This window comes from Colossoma macropomum, unplaced genomic scaffold, assembly GCF_904425465.1.
Source record: "Colossoma macropomum unplaced genomic scaffold, Colossoma_macropomum, whole genome shotgun sequence".
Taxonomy (NCBI): domain Eukaryota; kingdom Metazoa; phylum Chordata; class Actinopteri; order Characiformes; family Serrasalmidae; genus Colossoma; species Colossoma macropomum.
In genome coordinates, this window is record NW_023494796.1 from 4,516,572 (window position 1) to 4,541,405 (window position 24,834).

General features: G+C 40.9%; 1 protein-coding gene and 1 pseudogene across 1 annotated transcript; both read right to left on the reverse strand.

The window, feature by feature from the left end:
* LOC118817003 overlaps nt 1-24,834 on the reverse strand; it is a 304,992-nt pseudogene that overhangs the window by 64,662 nt on the left and 215,496 nt on the right.
* pdlim3a (PDZ and LIM domain 3a) lies at nt 2,689-23,195 on the reverse strand. The gene is made up of 7 exons (XM_036583656.1): nt 22,980-23,195; nt 11,874-12,025; nt 10,475-10,559; nt 9,134-9,321; nt 6,020-6,153; nt 5,002-5,113; nt 2,689-3,428 (listed from the first exon to the last, which is right to left on the reverse strand). The coding sequence occupies exons 1-7, from the start codon at nt 23,070-23,072 to the stop codon at nt 3,239-3,241; spliced, it is 954 nt and encodes a 317-aa protein (XP_036439549.1). The 5' UTR covers nt 23,073-23,195; the 3' UTR covers nt 2,689-3,238.

Below are 24,834 nucleotides of genomic sequence, written 5' to 3' on the forward strand. Positions count from 1 at the left end.
TCATCTCTAAGGTCCACTTATAACCTCTTTAGTGGTTTAGGTACCAAAAATAGCCATAATTCATTTTTACATGCTCATTTTCCAACCTCTCTTCATCTCTTAGTGTTACACAGGCCGTTTTTGTTTGCTGATATATGCGTTTAAGGCTGAGACATGTAAATGAGCTCTGTTCTGATTGGCTGCCCTGTGTTGTGTTTCATTTTAAAAGCAGCCCAGGCTAAAACATCACTTACAAAACATACAGTTAAGATCCCCCCGAATAGCCTATTAAATGAAATAAGCGTAATATAAAACCAGAGAAACAAATCACATCAGCAGGTTCTCTGTGCCTCATTAACCACACGGCCATATCTACATAAACATCACACAGACATGAGTGTGGATCACTGCGTTCCCTCCGTTATATAATCCTGTCCCTCTTTCTGAGTGTGATATTCCTGAAATAGTGTAATTTCAGACAGTATCTTTATTAAACCGCCACTCTGTAATGGTACTGAATGCAGTCCAGCTGTGATGTTGACCTCCCCAAAATGGTGGCGCCCCTGACGTGCCTGGCTGGACCCAACGCAACATCGAGGTATGTATATCTGTGGGCAGTATACAGCACAGCCAATCAAAACAATCAAAACAATGCCCATTTACATATATCAGTCTTAAAGGCACAGTAACAAAAACAGCCTGTATAACTCAGAGCTTTAAATTATCATGTAAAAATTAATGTTTTTGGCACAAAAAGCCTGTGATGTGGTGACCCGGGGACCCCATCACCAGCCTTTACTCACTTTACGGGCTATTTCTGTAATGAATGTGGACATTATGCAAGTATGTACAGACATGTGTGCATGTACTCACCATGTTTTCCCCATGCACGCGCATGCCACCGGCTACAAACTCAAGTGAGCCACAGGTGAGCTTAATAAAGAAGCAGTGGAACCGCGGTGGTTCATAGGAACGGCGGTGGTTCATAAGAACGGCGATGTTACTACCCTACCCTGTTACATATAATACAGCCTAATACTAAAGTAATGTAACATAATGTTACATAATGTTTGTTATTAAAAATATAAAAGACAAATGGAAATACTAACACTACATACATCATCTAAACCGCTTATCCTTCTTGGGTCGCGGTGGGGTGCTGGAGCCTATCCCAGCTGTCATTGGGCAGAAGGCAGGATACACCCTGGACAGGTCGCCAGTCCATCACAGGGCAGACAGACAGACATACACAGTCACACACATTCACACCTAGGGGCAATTCCGCATGTCCAATCAGCCTGACTGCATGTCTTTTGGACTGTGGGAGGAAACCGGAGTACCCGGAGGAAACCCACGCAGACATGGAGAGAACAGGCAAACTCCACACAGAAACGACCCTGGTCGCCCGGCCGGGAATCGAACCCACTGCACCACACACACACACACACACACACACACACACACGCACGCACACACACACACACACACACGCACACGCACACACACACACATTCTAAGCTGCTTATCCTTTTGGGTTGCAGGATTAATAATAACAATAATAATAATAATAATAATAATTATTATTATTATTATTATTATTAGTTGAAGATAAAGAAGATATAGTAGTTTATACATTTCATTTCATTTCATTTTGATAGTTTATTTATACCCTTAATATGAAAGTAAATGTATTTTTAATGTGGATGTCATTCAACACTATTTTAAAACCAGTAAAACTCCTGTTTAAAGTCTGTGGGTGAAATGTGGAGTTTGTAATTGTACCATTCCAGCAGTGAAAATGTGAGAGGTGAAATATTCCTTCCTGACTCAGAAGGTGTGAATAAATGTGCTCATCACTGTGTGGAACCTCATAGTTCCTGAAGAGGAGACCCGGTGAAAATGATGCGTCTGTTTCCACACATGAGCTCTATTAGCAGAGCTGTTTCCTCCTGTAAGAGCTGTAAGCCCCACCAGGGGGCGCCCTGCTCTCATTATGGAGCATTAACATGATGAAGAGCTCAGTGTGCTGTTCAGACCAGAGAGCTTCTACTGAGGAAAACCCACACTCTGGAGTCTCCTGATCAGACAGTAGAGGGCGCTCACGGGTCCAAAAATGAGTGGGTTTCTATGGAGCTTCTGTGTAAAACTGTAGTTAATAAAAGGTTTTTACCTTTTCTTCTCAACACTGAGTAGTTTACTGTTTCAGCACTGCTGTTATGTGTGTTTAACGCCTTTTAACTCCAGTTAGAGGACTTTGATCTCATGTACATTCAGGTCATACAGGTCAGCAACCGTATGTTGTGTTCACATTGTTTGTCTTTGATTATGGTAATGTTATTTTTCTAATGACCCAGCTACAATGAAGTAGGCTAGTAGGCTAGTAGGCTAGTTGGCAGTTGTTAACCTCTCCATAGTGATTTCTCTGAGACCTGACACTTCACAGCTGCCCCCATTTATTGAGTCACTGCTGTGTAGAAAGAAAATCCATCCTTTACATTTTTGAAGCTGTTGATACAGAATGTAAATCATAATGTAAGGATAATTCATTATGTATCTCAGTATGTAATGACATAACTACATTCATAAAGAATAGCAAACAGCAGTAATAACTACAGGTTGAAGTGGAACAGTGCGATGTGACCGTATTGGCTTTGCTTACTTCACTTTTTCAATGTCAACTTTGTGACAGAATGAAGACGACTCACATTGTGACTGTGTTTGCATATTTATTGAAATATTCAGCCACTGTAGCTAATATTTCTACAGTTTACACACAACACAGTATTGATACACTACAAAAAATACAATCGGTATATCAGTGGGTGTGTTTTTCAGTGTGTATCTGTGTGTGAGTTTGTGTGCTTAAAGGGCCCATAGACTACTTTTTTGTTATATTCAATATCCTTTCATTTATTTTCATTTATAAACAGTTGTAATTCACTTTGAAAATGACTGATATATGTAAATGAGCTCTGTTCTGATTGGCTGTCCTCTATTGCCCCTTTTTCAAAAAGCAGTCCAGACTGAAACTCCTTATAGCTTTAGTGTGAATAGATGGGGCTAAACTGCTGCAGGCCGACAATGTGTTTTGTGACATCACAGAAACAGTGAATTCAAAACAGGCTGTTTTTTGTAAATGTGATAAATCTGATATATGTAAATGAGCTCTGTTCTGATTGGCTGTCTTGTGTTTGTTCATTTGGGCCCTTTGAAGAAGTTAGTGCACTTATAAGTGAGTGCAGTCTTGCAGGTGTGTGTGCTACTCTGCGGGGAAAGTCGTGACGAGGTCGTGACCCTCCGGCGGTTTCGTGCGAGCGCGAGCGTGGGTTTCGCAGTAAAGTTGGTCGTCTATGAAGAAATAGCCTTTCTGCTTCAGGTTGTCCTCACAGTCCGAGCAGACGAAACAGCCGGGGTGCCGATACTTATCCCGAACCTTTACGACTGTCCCTCTGAGAGAGAGAGTGAATTAAAGAGAGAACGGAGAACAGAGGAAACATCATTAACTCACAGAAAAAATCCAATTTACGTGATTTTCCACATGCAGTCAAGACATGTTTGGTGTCCAAGTTTCACTTATTTAGTTTCGAATTGGAGTTATGAGGCTAATGCTGCTAACAAACACTGGAGGTCAATAGTCACCCAAACAGTTTTCACAAATACATGCTCAAATCTTTTCTCTCAACCCGCTGGAACTGTATCCAGGTCTTCTTTCAGGTCACACAGACAAATCATTGTGGTTCAGAACCACAATTGTGGTATAACTCACAATTAAATACAAAAATAAAGGTTAGCAATTTAGGATAATTGGAATGACTTAATTCCTGAGAACAATTTGGTATCATCATTAAGACGGCCAAAGGTGGGGCTATGGGAACATTGTGGACTAACGTAAGTGTACAGTAAGAGTAAATTAATACGATCAGATTATGAAGCTGAAGTTATCTTCTTATTTAAATTCTCCGTTCCACCTTAAATGGTGCAGCAGTTAGACTCTGACACCTCAGGCACCAGAATGTAACTGTTACACCATTTAAGGTGGAACGGAAAATTCTATTAAAAAGCTGCTGAATAGGAAGCCAGCTTCCGCCTCGTCCTCTTAGCATGACAGTAAGTGAGCACAAAAGCAGCGGAGAAAACCTAGACAGCGCTAACCTCACTTTTATGAGGTGTTCTGGGTAAAAACTGATATCTGTGTCTTATGATAAGTAAGCCTCCCTGAGCTCCAGCCTCCCAAAACAGAACAGAGTCCTGTTGGGTGAAAACGTAGCTCTAATTTTGGTTTAAATGTGTACATCGCTGCTGTCGGAAGAAAACCTCCTTTTCAGTTTTTGACATAATTTGAAAATACCTGTTGACCTTTACATTGTGTGTAAATTTCATGATGAATGGCCCAAAAGAAATGGCCCAAAATGACTTGGAAAAAAGCCTGGTTCCATTGACTTACATTAAAAGTAAAGTAGGTTTTTTCGTTCTCCTCTAAAGTCATCATTTTGGAGATACGAGGTTTTATTCCGGCAGCAGCGATATGGTCTCTCCCTGCCTTTGGACCAAATTCTGTTTAAGGAGCTTATTAATGTAATTTGAAGCAAATATACAGATTTTGTCATGTATTGGTGGTTATTTACTTCCAGTGTTTGCTAGCACCATTAGCTTAGCACCTCCAGTTCTAATGTAAAGAAGCAAAGTTTGGACTGTATTTTTAATAAGCATAAAGTCGTGTAAATTTCATTTTGTCTTTTTTTATTTATTTATTTATTTTTTTTTATCTGTTTTGTTACAAATCTAATTCACTCCCCCTTAGCCCAAACATAGTCACTCAGCCAAGTCATGTTTCTGGGTCTGAGGTTACACTGGAGCTATGAGGCTAATGCAGTTATGCTGTCTGGTGTGTCTCTGTGCAGCTGCCTTTATGTTATATTTATGTATATTTTTGCACATCAGAGTTGGAGAAAGATCTCGTTACGCTGTGCTGCTTGTTGTTTAGTCTGAGTGACGTCCGGCACCTTTTCTGCAGGTACTCACACTATGCCGTTGCCGCACTTGTCACACATGGGCAGTTTGTGGAGGTTTCCTGCGGGGGCCGGGGGCTTGGTGGTGGGCGCTCGCACTGTTCTCGTCACTATTGGACGTGTTCCTGTCCATCAGAGAGATTTCAGTGTAGCTGGTACAAAAATGGCATTTGAGTGTGAAGGTGAACGAAAACTCCATTTGTCTTCAAAAGCAGGTTTATTCTAAGAAGGTTTATTCTTTTTATCCTAACTGTAAGACATTGTAGCAGCTTCCTTAGTTTACAGTTTAGCTGATAGGATCCTACCTTCGTCACAGTTTTCTCTCCTGCATTCTGATTGGCTCAGTTCATTTTCATGCTTGCATTTTGCATGGCAGGTTGAATTTTCGTCTTTCGCTCAGATTGGCTACTTGAATTTTTCCCTCCTGCAATTTCACTGATACCTCCTGCGATCTGCTTGGTTCTTAGCCTTTTTGTCCTGCACTCTTATAGGCCAGTTTAATTTTCCCTATCCTGCATTCTGATTGGCTAGTTAAATTTTCTTGCTTTAGTCTGACTGTTTGGTTGAATTTTCCTCCTGCACTCTGATTGGCCAGTTGAATTTTCCTCCTGCACTCTGATTGGCTAGTTGAATTTTTCCTCCTGCACTCTGATTGGCTAGTTGAAGTTTTCCTCCTGCATTCTGACTGGTTGGTTGAATTTTCCTCCTACATCTCACTGACTTGCACAGTTTGCCCCACTTCACTCTAATTGGCTTGAATTTTCAGTTTTGCATTTTGTGTGACAAGTTAAATTTTTCCTCCTCTGCTCCGATTGGCTCGTTGAAATTTTCTTCCTGTACTGTGGTTAGCCAGTTGAATTTTCTATTATGTGGTCTCACTAACTTGCACAGTGTTTCTTCCTATGCTCTGATTGGCTGGTTAAATTTTCAGTCCTGCAATCGGATTGGCTAGTACAGTTCTCCTTCCCACGTTTTTTTACTGGCTAAATTTCCTCTCAAAAATTTCAGAAACACCACTGTGTGTGTCTTACCCTCACTGTTGATGTAATCCTGCAGGGCTTTAAATGATCCTGATTGGCGGGGCTCATGAGACTCCTCTTCTGTCTGATCTCTCTGCAGCATTCGATACACATCTGACTCTTCTATACAGGTTAGAGTCCTGGGACTGAACACACACACACAAACACACACACAAATATCATCATTATCGGGTCTGCTTTGGACTCAAAACATGATGATATAGTTCAGGTCAGGCCGTGTTGGACTTAAAGCACAACTACTTTGTGTCATTTCGTGTTGAGCTCGGTCAGAAAATTCTCGGTCTGTATTCAGATTTGGCCCAAGGGTTCGGCCCCATTACAGCTCTACTCTGGGACAACTGGTGCTCCTCGTCTTTATCAGCAGCTGTTTTGTGTTATTAGGACTGTTTGTGCACTTGTGTGTGTGCATGCTTCTGTTTGCGTCTACGCATTCTTTTCTGATGCGGCTCACCTGGCTCCAGCAGACACACCGGCCCCCCGACTAATCCATTTAGAAGACATTCATTCCATTGCTGCTCTGTAAGCCCCTGATTCTCTAACACACTCCATATATCTGCTCTTCTAATGTGATCCACATGACTCACGGCTCAGTCCCCACTTTAATGCTGCCTACCTTCCACTTTTCAGAGCAGGATGTCACATCAGGGCCAATTGCCCCATATAATAAACTGACAGTTTGGCAAAAAATCTGATTTACACCCTCTCCCCCCTTCTTACCTCAAATGTAGCTGATCAGCCAAAATGAGGCTAATGTAGCTAACAAGTAGTAAATGCTTGCTTATACTTCCTCAGTTAGCATATGCCTAACTCACCACACAGTTTTTTCAAAAAGACATTTCTAAGCAAACTAATAGTATTTGTACACAAGTAGTTTCAGAAAATGTCCATATTACGAAAAATGTAACGTACAAGACATGCTAAGCACTTTATGCTAATACCACTGGTATGATAAATGCTCTATGAAGAAGGTTATTATGATTATGATGTACATTTTTAGCGAGGTAATGTATGTTTGTCCACTTTTGTACATAACAGTACGCCATGCAGTGCCAGAAACCACTTAACCAAGTCTATTACTTGAGATTAACAACTCAACACAGTGTGAGGTAGTATTGAGAAGTACAGAGGAGTACTGATGAGATTTTAGCTTCTGTTTCTGGTTAGCTACATTAGCCTTGTAGCTCCAGTGCAAAAGAAGCAAAATTGAGACACCAAACATGTCTTGGCTGATCAACTACATTTGGGGTAAGAGTAAATTGTACAAATTAGAATTTTCACCACAGAATAATTTAGTGAATTTTCAAGGATGGGAGAATGATTCCCGGCTATGTAAGGTATCACAGAGTACCATGGAGAGATAGTGTAGTGTAGACAGAGATGGTTGAGGGTCTTCCTATACTTTTGAAAACATATTTCATTATTCACAAAGAGCCATGGGAAATTGATAGGTTTTTGTATTGGATGAGTAACAGAGACTGCTTCAGATGAGCTAATGAGCTAAAGCTAGGCTACAACTAACCGGTACAACACTGGATGCTGATGGATACTCACCATTTACTTCCAGGTGGTATTTTCTCCTTTGTGGACGATGGCCCAACATGTTAGTTTGTCAGAAAAATACATTTTCACTGCTTCTGGACCTAGCTAACATCAGTTACGGTAAGTTATTTAGCCTTGTTAGCAACAAAATTGCGCTATTTCTGCCTTCCAGTTGAAAAATGACCATTAGAAACCTAAATATTTTACTTTCTAGTGGGATTTGGCTTAATGGTTTCCAATAGAGACTACTAGATTCCTCTAGAACACCTTTAGATACCATTAGGAAACCATCAAATGCATTAGCTATTCATCACCTACTAAACCAGGAACCAACAGAAACACTTAATGGTTTCTAGGCTTTTTTTCCAGCAGGTTTCAGTCACATCCTCAACAACACATCCTTGATTCTTGTGTTTCGGAGCAGCAAAGTAATGTTGTGGCATCGGCCGAAAAGAAGACGTGGGAAACGTAGCACTATAAGTGGTTTCCTGATACGTTTAATTTAAGTCAGTTTCTCATTTGAATTTTCCCGTTCCACCTAAAATGATGCAGCAGTTACATTCTGGCACCTCAGGCACCATATAAGGTGGAAATGTGAAAGTTAGAACATGAAGCTGGTGAATGAGAAGCGACTTCAGCCTCGTAAAAAAATCTAATGTTGAGAGACATTCTACAGGAAACTGTTGTACTTTTGCAAAAAAGTTTCCTGCTGGAGATGCGAGAAAAGCGGCTGTAGCTGCTTAAAGCAAAGCAAAGTAAGCCTGCGCTTTCGTTTATATTTTTTAGCCTATACTAGTACATTAGCACACACTGAGACATATTTACAGTTAAGATGGTAAAATGAACATTAAATGTTGTGGCTCCCAAAGTAGTTTGATTTTTACTGAAAAGACAAAAGTGCTCTTCTTAACATTTGGGTTGCGAGGCAATATAGGCAATAACGCTGCACCAACTACTCCACAACCAGCACAGAACAGCACCAGTAACACACAACTTGAAGCCAACAATAAGAACTCACTTGAAAGTCTCTCTTACTGCGAGTCTGGTGATACTGTGAGGTTCTGCACATCCACAGCCAGTAAGTATTGGGTCGCTACAATGTAATATACACTCTGAAAAAAGATGGTTCTTCAAGGGTTCTTTAATAAGGAAAATGGTTTTATATTGAACCATGAACACTCAAAGAAGCCTTTGCATGATTAAAGGGTTCTTTACATCATTAAAGGTTTCTTCAGATTGATAGAGAATGTGCTGTAGATGTTTTTGAAAATGGATCTATTTAGCACCCAAAAGGTGATCAAGCTTGTAAGAATAGAAGAACCCCATCTATAGCATATTCATGCACATTATCCATCAGGCTGAAGAACCCTTTCAAGATGTAAAGAACAGTCTTCAAACAATAGATTAGTTATAGGAGGTGCTCCTGCTTGGGGGGGAATGAAAATCTGGAGTAACAACATTCCCTTTCTGCATAAGTGAGGACACCCCTGGTCTAAAGGGGAAGTTGGGAAAGTTATTTTGGATCAGGCACCCCAGAGGGACATCAGAGGGTCCTTCAACTCTCACCTCTCTGGCTTGTTTTGCATCAGGCCCCTGAGCTGACCATGTAAGGCGTCCTGGATGTTGCCTGAGGAATAAAGGCCGATGGGGGAGTTGTAGGCCGAGCTGACCACCTGCCGCTTGTCGTCAATGTTAGCCGCCGCTATGAACGGAGTGGCCCTCCTGTTGTGGCCTGTTCCTATTGGCCTGTACTCCTGTCATTCAAAATTACACAAACTAATAATAAAAGTCTCTGTTAATATACCATCTTTTATACAGTTATGCAGTTCACAGTGCTTTACAAGGCAGAGGCAAAACAGAAAACAGAATAATAAAACATTTTTATAATAAATGTTTTAGCCGCTTTTAAAGGTGCGTGACAGATACTGAAGTAATTCTGTGCATTAAAACAGAATGGCTGTTAGTTGCAGAATGTGTTAATTGTGAGTTCATTCCACATGTTCCACCAGTACTTATGGAGCAGAGTAGTATGCAAAAGTTTTAACACCTCCTTTCAAATGAATGAAAATCAGTTAAAATCGTCCTCTACAGAGAACATCCTTAAATGTTATACACTTTACTACAGTTTTTTATTTATTTGACGAGTTTAATGTATTGTAAAAAGAAGAACAAAAAACATATCAGATAGGGTCCTATCTTCCCTGGGTCCTATGTTCCCAGTGGGTACTACGTTCTCTGGATTCCTGTATTCCCAGGGTTCTATGTCCCCAGGGTTCTATCTTCCCCAGGTACTATGTTCGCAGGGCACTGTTTTCCCAGTGCTCTGCATTCCCAGGGTTCTGTGTTCCAAGTTTCTATGTTCCCCAGGTCTGATATTCCCAGGGCACCATGTTCCTAGGTTTTTTTGCTTCCTGGAGCCCTATGTTCCCAAGGTCCTAAGAAAAAAGTTTACACATCCTCTACAGAGAACTTTTTATTTACTGAGTTTAACATATTGAAAAAAGACATAAAATATAAACTATGCCTTCACTTTTGCACAGGCCACATTGTTTCATTTGTTTTCCAATATGTTAAACTCAGCAAATAAACAATAGTTGTGCATTAAAGTGTGCAGAAGTATGTTCTCTGTAGAGAATGTGTTCATTCATTATTTTCACGTAGAAAATCAACAACACATGTACACCAGGGTGCACAAACATTTGCATACAGCCTCTGGCCACTCCTCCAGCGGAATGAAAATCAATCAGGATATTTTTTTTAATATCCATGTTGTTAGATTAACTAGCGCACTGTTGGCTCTCTGTGTGTGAAACACTGTGTTGAGCTGCTAGTGAGCAATGAGGGGCGAACACATTAGGACCCCCAAAACAGGCTGCTGTGAAGAAGAGTTAACGGCCTTATACTAACCTGTCTCTCCGCTTCTAGGTTGATTTTGAAAGGGTGGGCTCGGCCATCTTCACTCACGCGAGGTGACCACAGTCTGGTCTCTGGCCTGTAACGTAAGGGGTTTGTTATGTGTGAGCAGAATGTTGGTCCAGTGATTTTAACAGCTGCTTCTTTCTGAAGGCCATAAAATGATTCCAGAGGTTTGTATGTAAAACCAGACTCAAACAAAATCAATCAGCCAAGACATACGTGGTGTCTAATGTTTACTTCTTTAGCTTTGCACTGGAGCTGTGCAGCTAATGTAGCTAACAAGTAATGGAAGGTATACCTCACCAGTTAGCATCATGCTAAAACAATAGCTAACTGTAATCTCTAATGGCACTGTAACGTTATCTATAAACACGGACAAACGGACAAAATTCAAGCTTCATGTGACATGCTTTTTAATACGACGGCGTTTTAGGCCCACTGTTAAAAAATGTAAAAATAGTAGACTTTGAGAATAAAGTCGTAATATTTAGAGATTAAAAGTTGTACAGAATGATATTTTGAGAATAAAGTTGTAATATTTTGAAATAAAAGTCATACAGTATGACATTTTGAAACAAAATGTATATTTTGAGAATAAAATCATAATATTTTAAGAATAAAGTCGTAGAATTCCAACATTAAAGTGGCATTAATACCAGGAAAGGTCGCAGTATGGTGGCCAAAGGCTTTGCAGAGTGAAGGCAGCCCCTCCTGGTGTTAAATGAGGGCCGGTGAGTTGGTGGAGTTCTACTTTCATATCGATTCACCCATAAAGAAACACTCAGTCTCCCTGTCTCTCCTGCACATCAGCACCAGCCTGTTATTAGGATAAGAAACGGCTGAAACGGCTGAGCAGGAAACTGTTTATCTAGAATAAAGAGCCAGACGGACTCGGAGGAAACTGTCTGTCTGTGTTGTTGAAGGAGAATCTCAGGCAGGGTCGTCTACACGGCTATCGGGGCTACATCTCCCCCCATTCAAAGAGGGCATGAAGTTTCACAGACAGTGAGAATGATGATCAAAATGATCGATTATGAAGGAGTGAAACTCCTCCGTACTCGGTGTCTTCATCGTCGCCAGTACAGCAACGAGACCCCAACGTGATATGGCAGCCCCCCTGCAATGAGCCCACTTTATCCTCCAAATAGCGTGAGTTTATTCTTGTAACTTTATGACTTTATTATTAAAATATTTCGACTTCATTATCTATAAACTGTTATGTTTACTTTTTTTTACAGTGGCCCTAAAACGCCGATATATTCTAAGCTCCATTGCAAGACTGAAGAAAATTTAAACAAGACACCAAAACTACATCACCTTTTACAATTTGCAATAAATCTAGAAAAATACAAAGTCATTTTTTATTTTAATTTTTACTGTGAACTCTGACCTCTCAATGGTTAAGATGAGCTGATGCGTCGCCTCCCTGATGCGATTCTGAGCCTCGCAGTGCATCATGTTGTCGGTGGCGATGCCATCTATAGCCAGGATGATGTCACCAGGAGACAGGTCAACCAGAGAGGCCTTACTGCCAGAAGATATCTGACCACAGAGAAGCACATTCAACATCTTTAAGTGTGAAACAACAGAAAGACAAGGCCTTCACTTTTGGATAACATTCTGGCCAAAATGCATTTAAACGTTGGTCCTGTAGGTTCACATGGCTGAAATATCGGAAACACAGAAAAAATAGTATGTTATATACTGAGACACCGTAATCAGTTCAGAAATGACCAGAGAAGATGGGGATATAAAGTGATGTTGGGTTAGCAAGCTAAATTTGGTACTTAGCTGAACAATGTCCCTTTTTTGGTCAGCTTTAGGGGCATTTCATCACTTTTTCTTATTTCCTGAATAATTAAATGTTTACAAATCATAGACGGTGATTGAATCCATACTTCTGAAAAGTTTAATGACTCTAAAAACAGAAAGTTATTACATAAAATGATTACACATGCGCTGCCCAATGCCTGAAACGATGGTTTATAATTTGAGGTTTTCGCCTTTAATTTATTTTCAAAATTCATTGATGTTGGAGAGGTACATGCCAGTGGTTGTTACGCAAAACAAAAACCTAATTTTTTAATTTGAATAGTAAATAAAATGGCTATGCATGCACTGTAAATATGGTGACCCCTGGTTCCTGTCACCACCACTGTGGTCAGTAAGTGTCTCTACAGTGAACCATTTCACAAATTCTCCATAAAAAAACACTAGTTTGGCAAAAATTCGAAGAACACAGTTTTCTTTTTCAAATGTAGTCAATCAGCCAAGACGCATTTTGTGTCTGAAGTCTGCTTGTTTAATTTTGCACTGGAGCTACGAGGCTATTGTACAAGTAATGCAAGTTTAGGTTCAGCAGTTAGCATCACGCAAACTACAGACGTGAATCATCACAAATGTCACTCAAACTGCACCGGATTGTTAGGTGACCTGAAATAGACTTGTGTATGTGGTTTCTGACACTGTATGACACACTGTCTGTAAATATGGACAAAAGCTAAATACATAGCTAAAAACAGAAGAAGCAGCAATGCTAAAACCTCCTGTCTCCTGTGTCCAGTTTTATGGACAATTGTACATCATATAATCATTTCCTTTTAGCTACATTACTTCAGACACCAAGATGTCTTGGCTGGGTCAATCTGATCTTTTGAAGTGGAGTTCCACCAATTTCTGAACATTTCAGTAAGATTCACTGGTTGAGATGTCAGTCATTGTTAATCATAGACGTTTTTCAACTTAGATGTCTGTACAGTGCTGGTGATGGGAACCAGGGGTCGCCATGACTACAACACAAATATAGACATTTTATTTACTATCCAGAACCACCAGTGAACCTACATGAGTCTTCTGAGCTTATATGGAATGTTAATGAAAAATCTGAAATAATCTGAAAAATCTGAAATAATAAGTTTTCTTTGGGGACTATTTTGCCTCATTACACCCTGCATGTGTCCCTCCCCAGGGTTCTGTGTTCACCAAGCCCTGTGTTTCCAGGGTTATTTGTCCCAGGGTCATATGTTCCACAGGTCCTATGTTCTCAGGGATCTATGTCCCCAGGGTCCTGTCTTCTCTGGGTTCTATGTTCCCAGGGTTCAATGTGCGGGAGGTCCTATGTTCCCAGGTCACTATTTTCTCAGTGCTGTGTGTTCCAAGGGTTCTATGTCCCCTGGGCCCTATGTTCCCAGGGTTATTTGTCCCAGGATCAAATGTTCCACAGGTTCTATGTTCTCAGGGCTCTATTTTCCCAGGGTCCTATCCTTACTGGGTTCTATGATCCCCATGTTCTATGTTCCCAAGGTTCTATGTTCTCTGGTTTGTATATTCCCAGGAATCTATGTCCCCAGGTTTCTATCTTCCCTGGGTTTTATGTCTCAAGGGTCACATGTTCCCCAAATCCAGTTTTCTCAGGGCTCTATTTTCGCATTGCCTTGTGTTCCAAGGGTTCTCTGTTCCCAGGGTTCTATGTTCCTAGGATCCTATGTTCCCTTGGTCCTATGTCCCCAGGGCTCTATGTTCCATCAATGGATTTTAAAAATGCATTTAAGGCCAAAACCTTTTTAAATATATCAATAAAACAGTGTCTCAGTCATCAGGCAGTGAATTCATAACCATTTCATGTAGGAACTTTCTGTGAGGGAGCTTTTAGAGGTGGACGTCTGGTTCCTATCACCACCACTGTGAACAGTTGTGTAAGTTTCTCTAGAACAGAGCGTTCCACACCAAACCGCTCTGAACGACTCTGTTTACATCTGAATCATTTAATCCACAGAATTCCCCTTTAAGGTAATACTGAGCTGAGCTGAATCCATTTTGGGTTCCACTACAGAATAACTCCCCAAAATGTGTCCTGCATATGTGACATACTTATTGTTTACTATTTACTCTGTCAGCACTCGTACATTTAAAGATGATAAACTCTTGTAGACCTTCTGTGCAGTGTCTGTAATTGATGTGACGTCTGAGACTGAAACGTTCTGTAAACTGTTCCGTTTAAGGACGTCTGCTAAATGAATAGATGTGCAGCTTTGACCTTGTGAATGGACATTTTTGGTGACATAAACTCTCTAAATGGAGGAAACTGCACAGTGTGCTCCGATCGTTCTGCTTCCGCTGTGTTGCTCCTGTCTGTTTGATGGAGTGCCCTGACTAAGCGAGTGTGTGTTCTTGCCCTTCCTGGTATGCACACTTGTGTAAACTGTTTTCCACAGTAAACAGAATAACAGTGTCCAGGCTGACTCTGCAGGCCTGCGCTGAGCATGTGCGCTGCATTACGTGACTCGAGCGCAGAGGCATGTGAAGGACGAACCTGTTCAAGGTGCACACAGATGCTCTTTCCCCAGTCCTGGAGAACCAGAGCACGTCATGGTTTAGTGTAGCTACATCACCTGATTCATTAACTTTGGCCTGTTTAGGAGGGGCCATACTCATGTCCCAATGGTTCTATGTTCCCAGGGTTCTGTTTCGCCGGGCCCTGTGTTTCCTGGGTTATTTGTTCCAGGGTCATATGTCCCTAGGGTCCTTTTTTCTCTGGGTTCTATATTCGCAGGGTCTGATGTTCCCAGGGCACTATTTTTCCCAGTGCCATGTGTTCCAGGGGTTCTATGTTCCCTGGGCCTTATGTTCCCAGTGTTACTTGCCACAGGGTCAAATATTCCACAGGTTCAATGTTCTCAGGGCTTTATGTTCCCAGGGTCCTATCTTCCCCATGTCCTATGTTCCCAAAGTTCTATGTTCTCTGGGTTCTGTATCCCCTGGGTTCTATGTCCCCAGGGTCCTATGTTCCCCAGATCCTATCTTCTCAGGGCTGTTTTCCCATTGCTCTGTGTTCTAAGGGTTCTATGTTTCTAGAGTTGTATGCTCCCAGGGCTCTATGTTCCCAGACTTATGTGCCCCAGGTTCAGATATTCCACAGGTCATATGTTCCCAGGGTTCTATGTCCTCTGGGTCCTGTATTCCCAAGATTCTATGTTCCCAGGATCCTATTTTCCCTGGGTTCGATGTCCTATGTTCCCCAGATCCTATCTTCCCAGGGCTCAGTTTTCCCAGTGCCCTGTATTCTAATGGTTCTCTGTTCCCAGTGTTCTATGTTCCTAGAATCCTATGTTCCCCTGGTCCTATGTCCCCAGGGATCTATGTTCCAAGGTTCCAAAGTTCCAAGAGCCCTGTAGTCCCAGAGTCCTATGTTTCCAGGGCTCTTTGTTACCAGGATCAATTTCTTTGTTTCCAGAGCCCTATGTTCCCAGGGTTCTATGTTCCAAGGGTCAATTTTCCCCAGGTCCTATGTGCCCAGGGTGCTATGCTCCCAGGGCCCAATGTTCTCAGGGCTCTAAGTTCCCAGAGCCCTGTAGTCCCAGGGTCCTATGCTTCCAGGGCTCTATGTTCTCCAGGTCCTATGTTCTCAGGGTTCTGTGTTCCAATCACCCTATTTTCTCAAGTTTATGTTCCTAGGGTTCTATGATCCAGGGCTATGTTCCATAAGGTCCTGTGTTCCCAGGGATCTTTTTTATTTCATTTACCTTCTAAGCTGCATAGAAAAGAGAAACCCAAGGCTGATCAAAGTCCCACTATCATGCGTCTGTATGTTTACTGTGAAGAAGAAGCAGCTGCAGCCCAATAACAACACCAAGCAAGTAAAGCAGCCACCACTGGGGGCAAAAAGAGAGAACGGAATCACTCCCTCAGTTTCTGTTCATCTGAGCTTTTCTCAGAACAACTAAAGAAGAATAGCTGTCAAATAATAAAGAGCCAAAAAAAAAAGGTCTGTGTGAACTGGAGCGAATGTATTGAAGTTCTCACAGGGGGCAATACAGTGTTCTATGAATAGTAACAGCACTGAGAGCTCAAGGGACCAATATAGAACATGTAATGGAAAAAAAGAGGCTCAGACTTTAATTCTTAAACATATTACTGTAGAGCACGTATCTCTTCATGTCTGTCCTTCTGTCCATGACTTTCTTTTTTAAAGACTGACAGAAATCAGACATTAGATAAACATAAACACAGGAAATGTCTTTTGGACTGCAGGTAAACAAATAAACAAACAAAATCATGTAAAATAAATAATGAATCTCTAATCAGTTAAACCCCAGTTCAGTCCTGTATGAAGAAAAAACACTACAGTATTACAGTTTTTAAGGTTTTACTGTATTTAATGGACAAGAAAGTTGCCGAACATGCAACACTTCCAGAGAGTTTCACAAAGAGTGTGTCATTTAACTTTTTAATGACTTTAGCTCCACATATTATCACTGTCCAAAAAAAAGAAATCTATCATCATTTTGATCAGTATTTATTTTTCTAACTTCTTAACATTTGATGTAAACTAATGTAAAGAGGTCTGATTATGAGTGATTTTGGAGCATTTCTGTTGGGGCATTCATCTTGAAATCATTGAGAAGGTAGAAATTTAACAGCACTGTCGACAGCGCAGAACATCCTAGAACAATGTGAACAGGGGTGAGCACTGTGGGTCAGTGTGAACAGGGGAGAACATCCTAGAACAATGTGAACAGGGGAGAACATTGTAGGTCAGTATGAACAGGCGAGAACATTGTAGGTCACTAAGAACAGGAGAGAACAGTGTAGGTCAGTGTGAACAGTGGAGAACATTGTAGGTCAGTAAGAACAGGGGAGAACATTGTAGGTCAGTGTGAACAGCGGATAACATTGTAGGTCACTAAGAACAGGGGAGAACATCCTAGAACAGTGCAAAAAGGGGAGAATATTCTAAAACAGGGTGAACAGCAGAGAACATCCTGGAACAATGTGAACTGGGGTGAACACTGTGGGTCAGTGTGAACAGATGAGAACAGTGTAGGTCAGTATGAACAGGGGAGAACATTGTAGGTCAGTGTGAACAGTGGAGAACATTGTAGGTCACTAAGAACAGGGGAGAATAAAACAGGTCACTAAAACAGGGTGAACAGAAGAGAACATCCTAGAACAGTGTGAACAGGGGAGAATATCTTAGAGCACCATTAATGGGGGAGAATATTCTGGAACAGTGTAAACAGGGGAGGACATTGTAGGTCAGCGTGAACAGAAGAGAACATCCTGGAACACTGTGAAAAGGGGAGAATATTCTAGATCAGTGTGAACAGGGAAAAACATCCTGGAACAGTGTTATTAGGGGAGAACATTTCGGGTCATTGTGAACAGGGGAGAACATCCTGGAACAGTATTATCAGAGGAGAACATTTTGGGTCATTGTGAACAGGGGAGAACATTGGAGGTTAGTATGAACAGGGGAGAACAATGTAGGTCAGTGTGAACAGCGGAGAACACTGGAGGTCAGTATGAACAGGGGAGAGCATTGTAGGTCAGTATGAACAGGGGAGAACTTTGGAGGTCAGTATGAACAGGGGAGAACATTGTAGGTCAGTATGAACAGGGGAGAACTTTGGAGGTCAGTATGAACAGGGGAGAGCATTGGAGGTCAGTATGATCAGAGGAGAACATTGTAGGTCAGTATGAACAGGGGAGAACTTTGGAGGTCAGTATGAACAGGGGAGAGCATTGGAGGTCAGTATGATCAGAGGAGAACATTGTAGGTCAGTATGAACAGGGGAGAACATTGAAGGTCAGTATGAACAGGGGAGAGCATTGGAGGCCAGTATGAACAGAGGAGAGCATTGGAGGCCAGTATGAACAGAGGAGAACATTGGATGTCAGTATGAACAGGGGAGAACACTGGAGGTCAGTATGAACAGGGGAGAACATTGTAGGTCACTAAGAACAGGGGAGAACATTGGGTGTCTGTGTGTGTCCACCGAGTTAGGCCTACCCAAACGTTTACCTCTTCCTTCGCCACTGAATCACACGATAGACTAGCTTGTCGTAGATCGTGTTGTGTTGGTGATGTTGATGGTTTACAGAGTTAACTGTATCACACGCGGCTGGAGAAGCATCACGTGACAGACTGGCTGAGCACATATGAGCTCAAGTTGAAGTTCATCTCAAGCTGCAAATTTCAACCCTCGACTGACTGGATTTTAGTGGTCGGTTTGGTTCTGGGTTTAAGTTTGATGAGGCTAAAACTGGCGTCCTTATTCATGTTTTCCATTCTACCTTAAATGGTGCAGCAGTCACATGCGTCAGAATACAACTGTGGCTCCATTTAAGGTGGAATGGAAATTCTGAAAGAGACCCTGGCGGAGAAGAAGCCAACTCCAGCTTTAGGTTTGTGCAGTAATGAAAACATGATGAATGGCAGTGCTGGACATCAATGGTGCACATTCATTATAAACAAAGGTTCTGAGTCTTTAAATGCTGTGTGTGGTTACACCCATAAGGCCTAGGGTCACCTGCAGCCCCAGGGAGCACAGGCAGGTTAAAGCACCCCTGACGTTGCCACCCACTGTCTCTACGTTCTGCGAGTGACTGGATAAGAATCACACCACATTTCTGCCATGATAACTGCAGGTACTGCGGCCAAACGCACCCCCGTGCTTTGACCAACATGGGCCAGGTTACAGTGCCATCTGTGATGGGAGACAGAGTGAGAGAGAGAAGAGGACCGAGAAGGAGACGACGTGCTTTTTGACCAAAAATGGCCGTGTGCGGCTGTATTAGGTAACAGTGTTGTGTTGGGCTGAAGCGCAGGGCAAGTGCAGAGCCAAACCTCATTAGAGCAGAGCGAAGAGCTCCAGGAGAACAGCTGGGAACCCTCAAAGAGACGGGACACGTTCCTGCACTGTCAAACCTTCCAGCAGTGGACGCAGATGGTCATGAGAAAGCTTGTAGGTCTCATGTAAACATGAGCTGGAATAGTATAACTGTGGCTTTGATAGTGAGTTTACAGTCAGTCTGTTTATGATGAATATGGTTTTTAGTTGTTTCCATCAGTTCATTCTTCCAGGCATTCAACTACTGCTTTATTCCTTCATTCCTCCATCCATCCATTCATTCATCCATTCATTCCTCAACACATTCATCCACTCGTCCATCAGTCCATTCTTCCAGACATTCAACTACTGCTTTATTCCTTCATTCCTCCATCCATCCATTCATTCATCCATTCATTCCTCAACCCATTCATCCACTCGTCCATCAGTCCATTCTTCCAGGCATTCAACTACTGCTTTATTCCTTCATTCCTCCATCCATCCATTCATTCCTTAACCCATTCATCCACTCGTCCATCAGTCCATTCTTCCAGGCATTCAACTACTGCTTTATTCCTTCATTCCTCCATCCATCCATTCATCCATTCATTCCTTAACCCATTCATCCACTCGTCCATCAGTCCATTCTTCCAGGCATTCAACTACTGCTTTATTCCTTCATTCCTCCATTCATCCATTCATTCCCTAACCCATTCATCCACTCGTCCATCAGTCCATTCTTCCAGGCATTCAACTACTGCTTTATTCCTTCATTCCTCCATCCATCCATTCATCCACTCATTCCTTAACCCATTCATCCACTTGTCCATCAGTCCATCCTTCCAGGCATTCAACTACTACTTTATTCCTTCATTCCTCCATTCATCTATTCATTCCCTAACCCATTCATCCACTCGTCCATCAGTCCATTCTTCCAGGCATTCAACTACTGCTTTATTCCTTCATTCCTCCATCCATCCATTCATCCATTTATTCATTCATTCCTTAACCCATTCATCCACTTGTCCATAAGTCCATTCTTCCAGGCATTCAACTACTGCTTTATTCCTTCATTCCTCCATCCATCCATTCATCCATTCATTCCTCAACCCATTCATCCACTCGTCCATCAGTCCATTCTTCCAGACATTCAACTACTGCTTTATTCCTTCATTCCTCCATCCATCCATTCATCCATTCATTCATTCATTCCTTAACCCATTTATCCACTCGTCCATCAGTCCACCCATTCATTCATTCACTCGTCAATCTATTAGTTAATTTCTCATTTCACTCAAACATCCATTCATCTATTTATTCCTTCATCAATTCATCTACTCATTCATCTCCCCTTCATCCTTTGATCTATTGCTTCATCCATCCACCCATCTGTCCATCCCTTCATCCAGCGATTCACACATCCATCCATTCCTCCACCCACTCGTTCACTCACTCATCTATCAACCCATTCATTCATCATTCCTTCATCATTCCACTCATCCTTATATACATTCCTTCACCCATCCCCTCAGCCGTCCATCTATCTATCCATTCATCCCTTTTACTTATTCCCCCGTCCATCCATTTCTTCACTCACTCACCCGTTCACTCATCTATATATACATTCCTTCACCCATCCCCTCAGCCATCCATCTCTCCTTTCAATCAACCAACCATCCATTCTATCCATTCACTGAATTACCCATCCATCTATCCTTTCATCCATCCATTCATCCATCCATCCACTGATTCACCCACTCATCCATTCCTCCACCCAGTAATCCATTTACTCATCTATCATTGATTATTCCTTCATCCACCCATCCATATTTCCATTCCTCCACCCATCCATCTCTCCTTTCGCTTACCCATGCTTTCTTCCATCTATACTTTCATCCATTCATCCACTGATTCATCTATCCATCATCCTTCATCCACTCATTCACTCATCCAAGCATCCACCCATCCATTCACTCATCCATCTGTCCATCCTTTTCTGTCATTTGCTGAAGCCACACTCCATCCGCTACAGTGACAGGTGTGTCTCAGTGCTGCCTTTCTTATGAATCACTGATAATGCTTTTAGAAAATCTCTCTCTCTGTCTCTCTCTCTCTCTCTCTCTCTCTCTCTCTCTCTCTCTCTCTCTCTTTGCCCCCCCCTCTCTCTCTCTAAATTTAGTGCAGCTTTAGTTTTAGTAGAAATGCTCTGCCCTCTTCACTGTTACAGTTCTGGGTGTTTCCAAACTGAGCATCCCGGATTGACACTCAGGCTGACACTTATTGTTGGATGCGGCACTCTATTATTTCAGCTGTTGCTGTCACAGACGTGTGTGTGTGTGTGTGTGTGTGTGTGTGTGTGTGTGTGTATGTTTGATGCAAGTTGCTATAAATGTGAATTAGATATTCAAACACAGGTGCGCAGGATACAGTATCAACACACATGCATGTAAAACGTACAACATAGTATCAGGATTTTTAAAGTGATAACAGTAGTGGTGGTATTGATGTTATTATTAGTTTAAGTTTTAATTATTAATAACTTTAATGTGTAGCTTGTTGGCAGAATAATTGGATACCAAAATCCACTGAATCGTATTCCACAAGACGGTGCTGAACATGGAGTGAATGGCGATTCATCTGTCTCACAATTTTGGTTTGTAATAATACATTAATGTATAACTCCAATCCAAAAAAGTTGGGATGCTGTGTAAAATGTAAATGAATGTAAATAAAAACAGAATGCAATGATTTGTAAATCTCATAGACCCATATTTTATTCACAATAGAACACAGAACCCATATCAGATGTTGAAGGTGAGATATTTTACCGTTTCATGAACATTATATAATATTATATCACAATATTTTATCATAATATTGTATCATGACAATATTGTATTGTAATAATATTGTATTGAGATAATATCATATTGTGATAATACCGTATCGTGATAATTTCATATCATAATATTGAATTGAGTTAATATCATATCATGAAATATTATATCGTGATAATATTGTTTTGTGGTAATTTTGTATCATGATAATACCATATTGTGATAATACTGTATCGTGATCATTTCGTATCATCATAATATCGTATCATGATAATATAATATCGTGATGATATTGTATGACAATATCATGTGATAAGATCTTATTGTGATATTATATCGTGATAATTTCGTATCATGATAATATTGTACTGTGATTATATTGTTTTGAGATGATATTGTATCACAATAGTTTTGTATCGTGATAATTTTGATCATGATAATATAATGTGACAATATCGTATTGTGATAATATTGTATCATGATAATTTTACACACACACATACATTTTCTAAGCCGCTTATCCATCTGGGTCGCGGGGCAGCTGGAGCCCATCCCAGTGGTCAAGGCAGGATACACCCTGGACAGGTCGCCAGTCCATCACAGGGCGTGATAATTTCACATTATGGTAATTTCATATCATGACAGTTTTGTATCAAGATAATATCGTATGATAATATCACGTGATATCATGTCGTGATAAAATCGTATCATGATGATTTCATATCATGATAATATCGTATAATATCGTGATAATATTGTATAGTGATATCGTATCATGATAATATCGTATCATTATAATTTCATATCACAATAATTTTGTATCAAGATAGTATCGTATGATATTATTATGTGACAATATTGTATCATGATAATATTGATCCGGATACCTTTAAATCATGATAATACTGTATAGCAATATCATAACAAGGGACCTTTAGTACCCACCCCTAAACAGAATTACATGCAGAGACATATAAATATTTGTATTAGGCTCTTACATCTAACATAATATTTACATATTAAACGCTGAATCATCACACACTCACTCACCCGGGCGATCGCGAGAGGCTGACTGAAGTCTTTTCCTCCGATAAGCCTGAAGCCCCACGGAGCCGGACCCTCCAGAACCACACAGTGTGGCATATCTCCAGTGTGTGTGTGTGTGTGTGTGAGTGTGTGTCCTTCTGAAAGCAACAGTGTGCGAGTTAGAGTGTGTGTGTTTGTGTGTGTGTGTGTGAAGCCTCCCCCAGTAGAATGGAGGAGTGTACTGCCACGGACCCCTTAAAAAGTAGAAAGCCCCACCTCCCAGCAAATCTCCCTCTCTCTCTCTCCCTCTCTCTCACTTTCTCCTCCCATCCCTCTCTCTGTCTACCACTTCACTTCTACAGCCAACCTTCTCTTCTCTTTCACTCTGTCAGGCACATAAACACTGACCACTTATGGTCAGTTATTGTGACGGTGCTTCAGTTTTTCCCAATAAAACCTAAAAGCACAGCCGTAAATGCTGACGCTGCTGAGAGTGAACGCAGGTGAATCCTCTCCAGTCAGTGCTGTGAAAATGACCTTAGCTATTTACTGTTAGCTGTGTTAGCATGCCTGGATGAGGTGTTTACAGGCCTGTTCTCTCTGGAAAGGAACATACTCATCATTTAATGACCTCTAAAGTGTCCTTAGTGCCATTACTGCCCTTGTAGTAAAAGCATATATGCATTACTTCTCAGTTGCGTCTCACTGGAAGCAGAGAAATCATGTGGAAAATGTAGATTATAAACTTGCAATCCAAACCATATTTGTAGGGTAGGTTCAAATATCTGCTTTGTATTCATTTTATTGCATTTCTAACCCACTGAAGTAAATGTTATGTTTCTCTGGAATGCTAATCCAGATCTAGTCTTAAATTCTACATTTTTTTATATTTAGTCGTTCTATGGAAACATCCATTTTTGTGTCCCTAGCGTTTACAGATATATTACACTTGAAAAACATGTTATAATTGCAATTTATTTAAAATAGTAAGCTATTTTAACTTTTTGCTTGAGCCGCAATTCAGCAATATTGGTGTTTAAATCAATCATATAGAATTCCAATCACCACAGAAGAGCTCGTCCTCACAGTCATGTGTGAAGGCTGAGGCCATATTTTGAAGGAAAAAACAAGTTTTTCTGCTATTTTAACTGCAATAATCTAAACATGACTATGAAATATATGACTTAAATGACATAAAGTAAACAAACACCGAATAAATATTATAAAATATATAATGAAAGTTGTTGTCCCCAGGAGTCGTGTCACTGGTGTTACCGCGTAACAAAAAGTCTCTTATTCTGAAATAAAAGTCACACTGATGACATCACCCGACTTCCTTTTACCTGTTTTCTGAGAAGAAAAGCTCATGGTGAGTCCACTGTGTCTTTCAGTTATCAGAGATTTTCTCATTTAGCTCATGATTTCATATGAAGCTTTTAGCTGAAGTCACTGGTGTGACCGACTTTATTCTGAGGTAACTGTGATAAAACAGAACACAAATGAATTAAATTCCATATTTTAGTGGATATTCCATGATTGACAACCTGTGGTTTGATGCTCTGTAGCAGCCGTTTAGTAAAATACATTGTTCATTAAAATGTCTCTGGTGTTCCTTTATTATGGAACACCAGTGAGGATCAGTGACACCAGTGACCCCTATGGAGAGACAGAAAAGTGGACATTTCTGTAGAATGACCCACTGTATTGGTGTCACCATTGGCATCAAGAGCTATTGGCATGAAAAATATTGGATATTGTCCTAAAATTCTAATATTGGTGCTTTGGTAGATATTTTATTGATTCGAATTTGATACATTTTACATTTTGTGCCTCATTATTATTTATGACATCAAAACAAATGGGAAATCTCTGCTTTTAT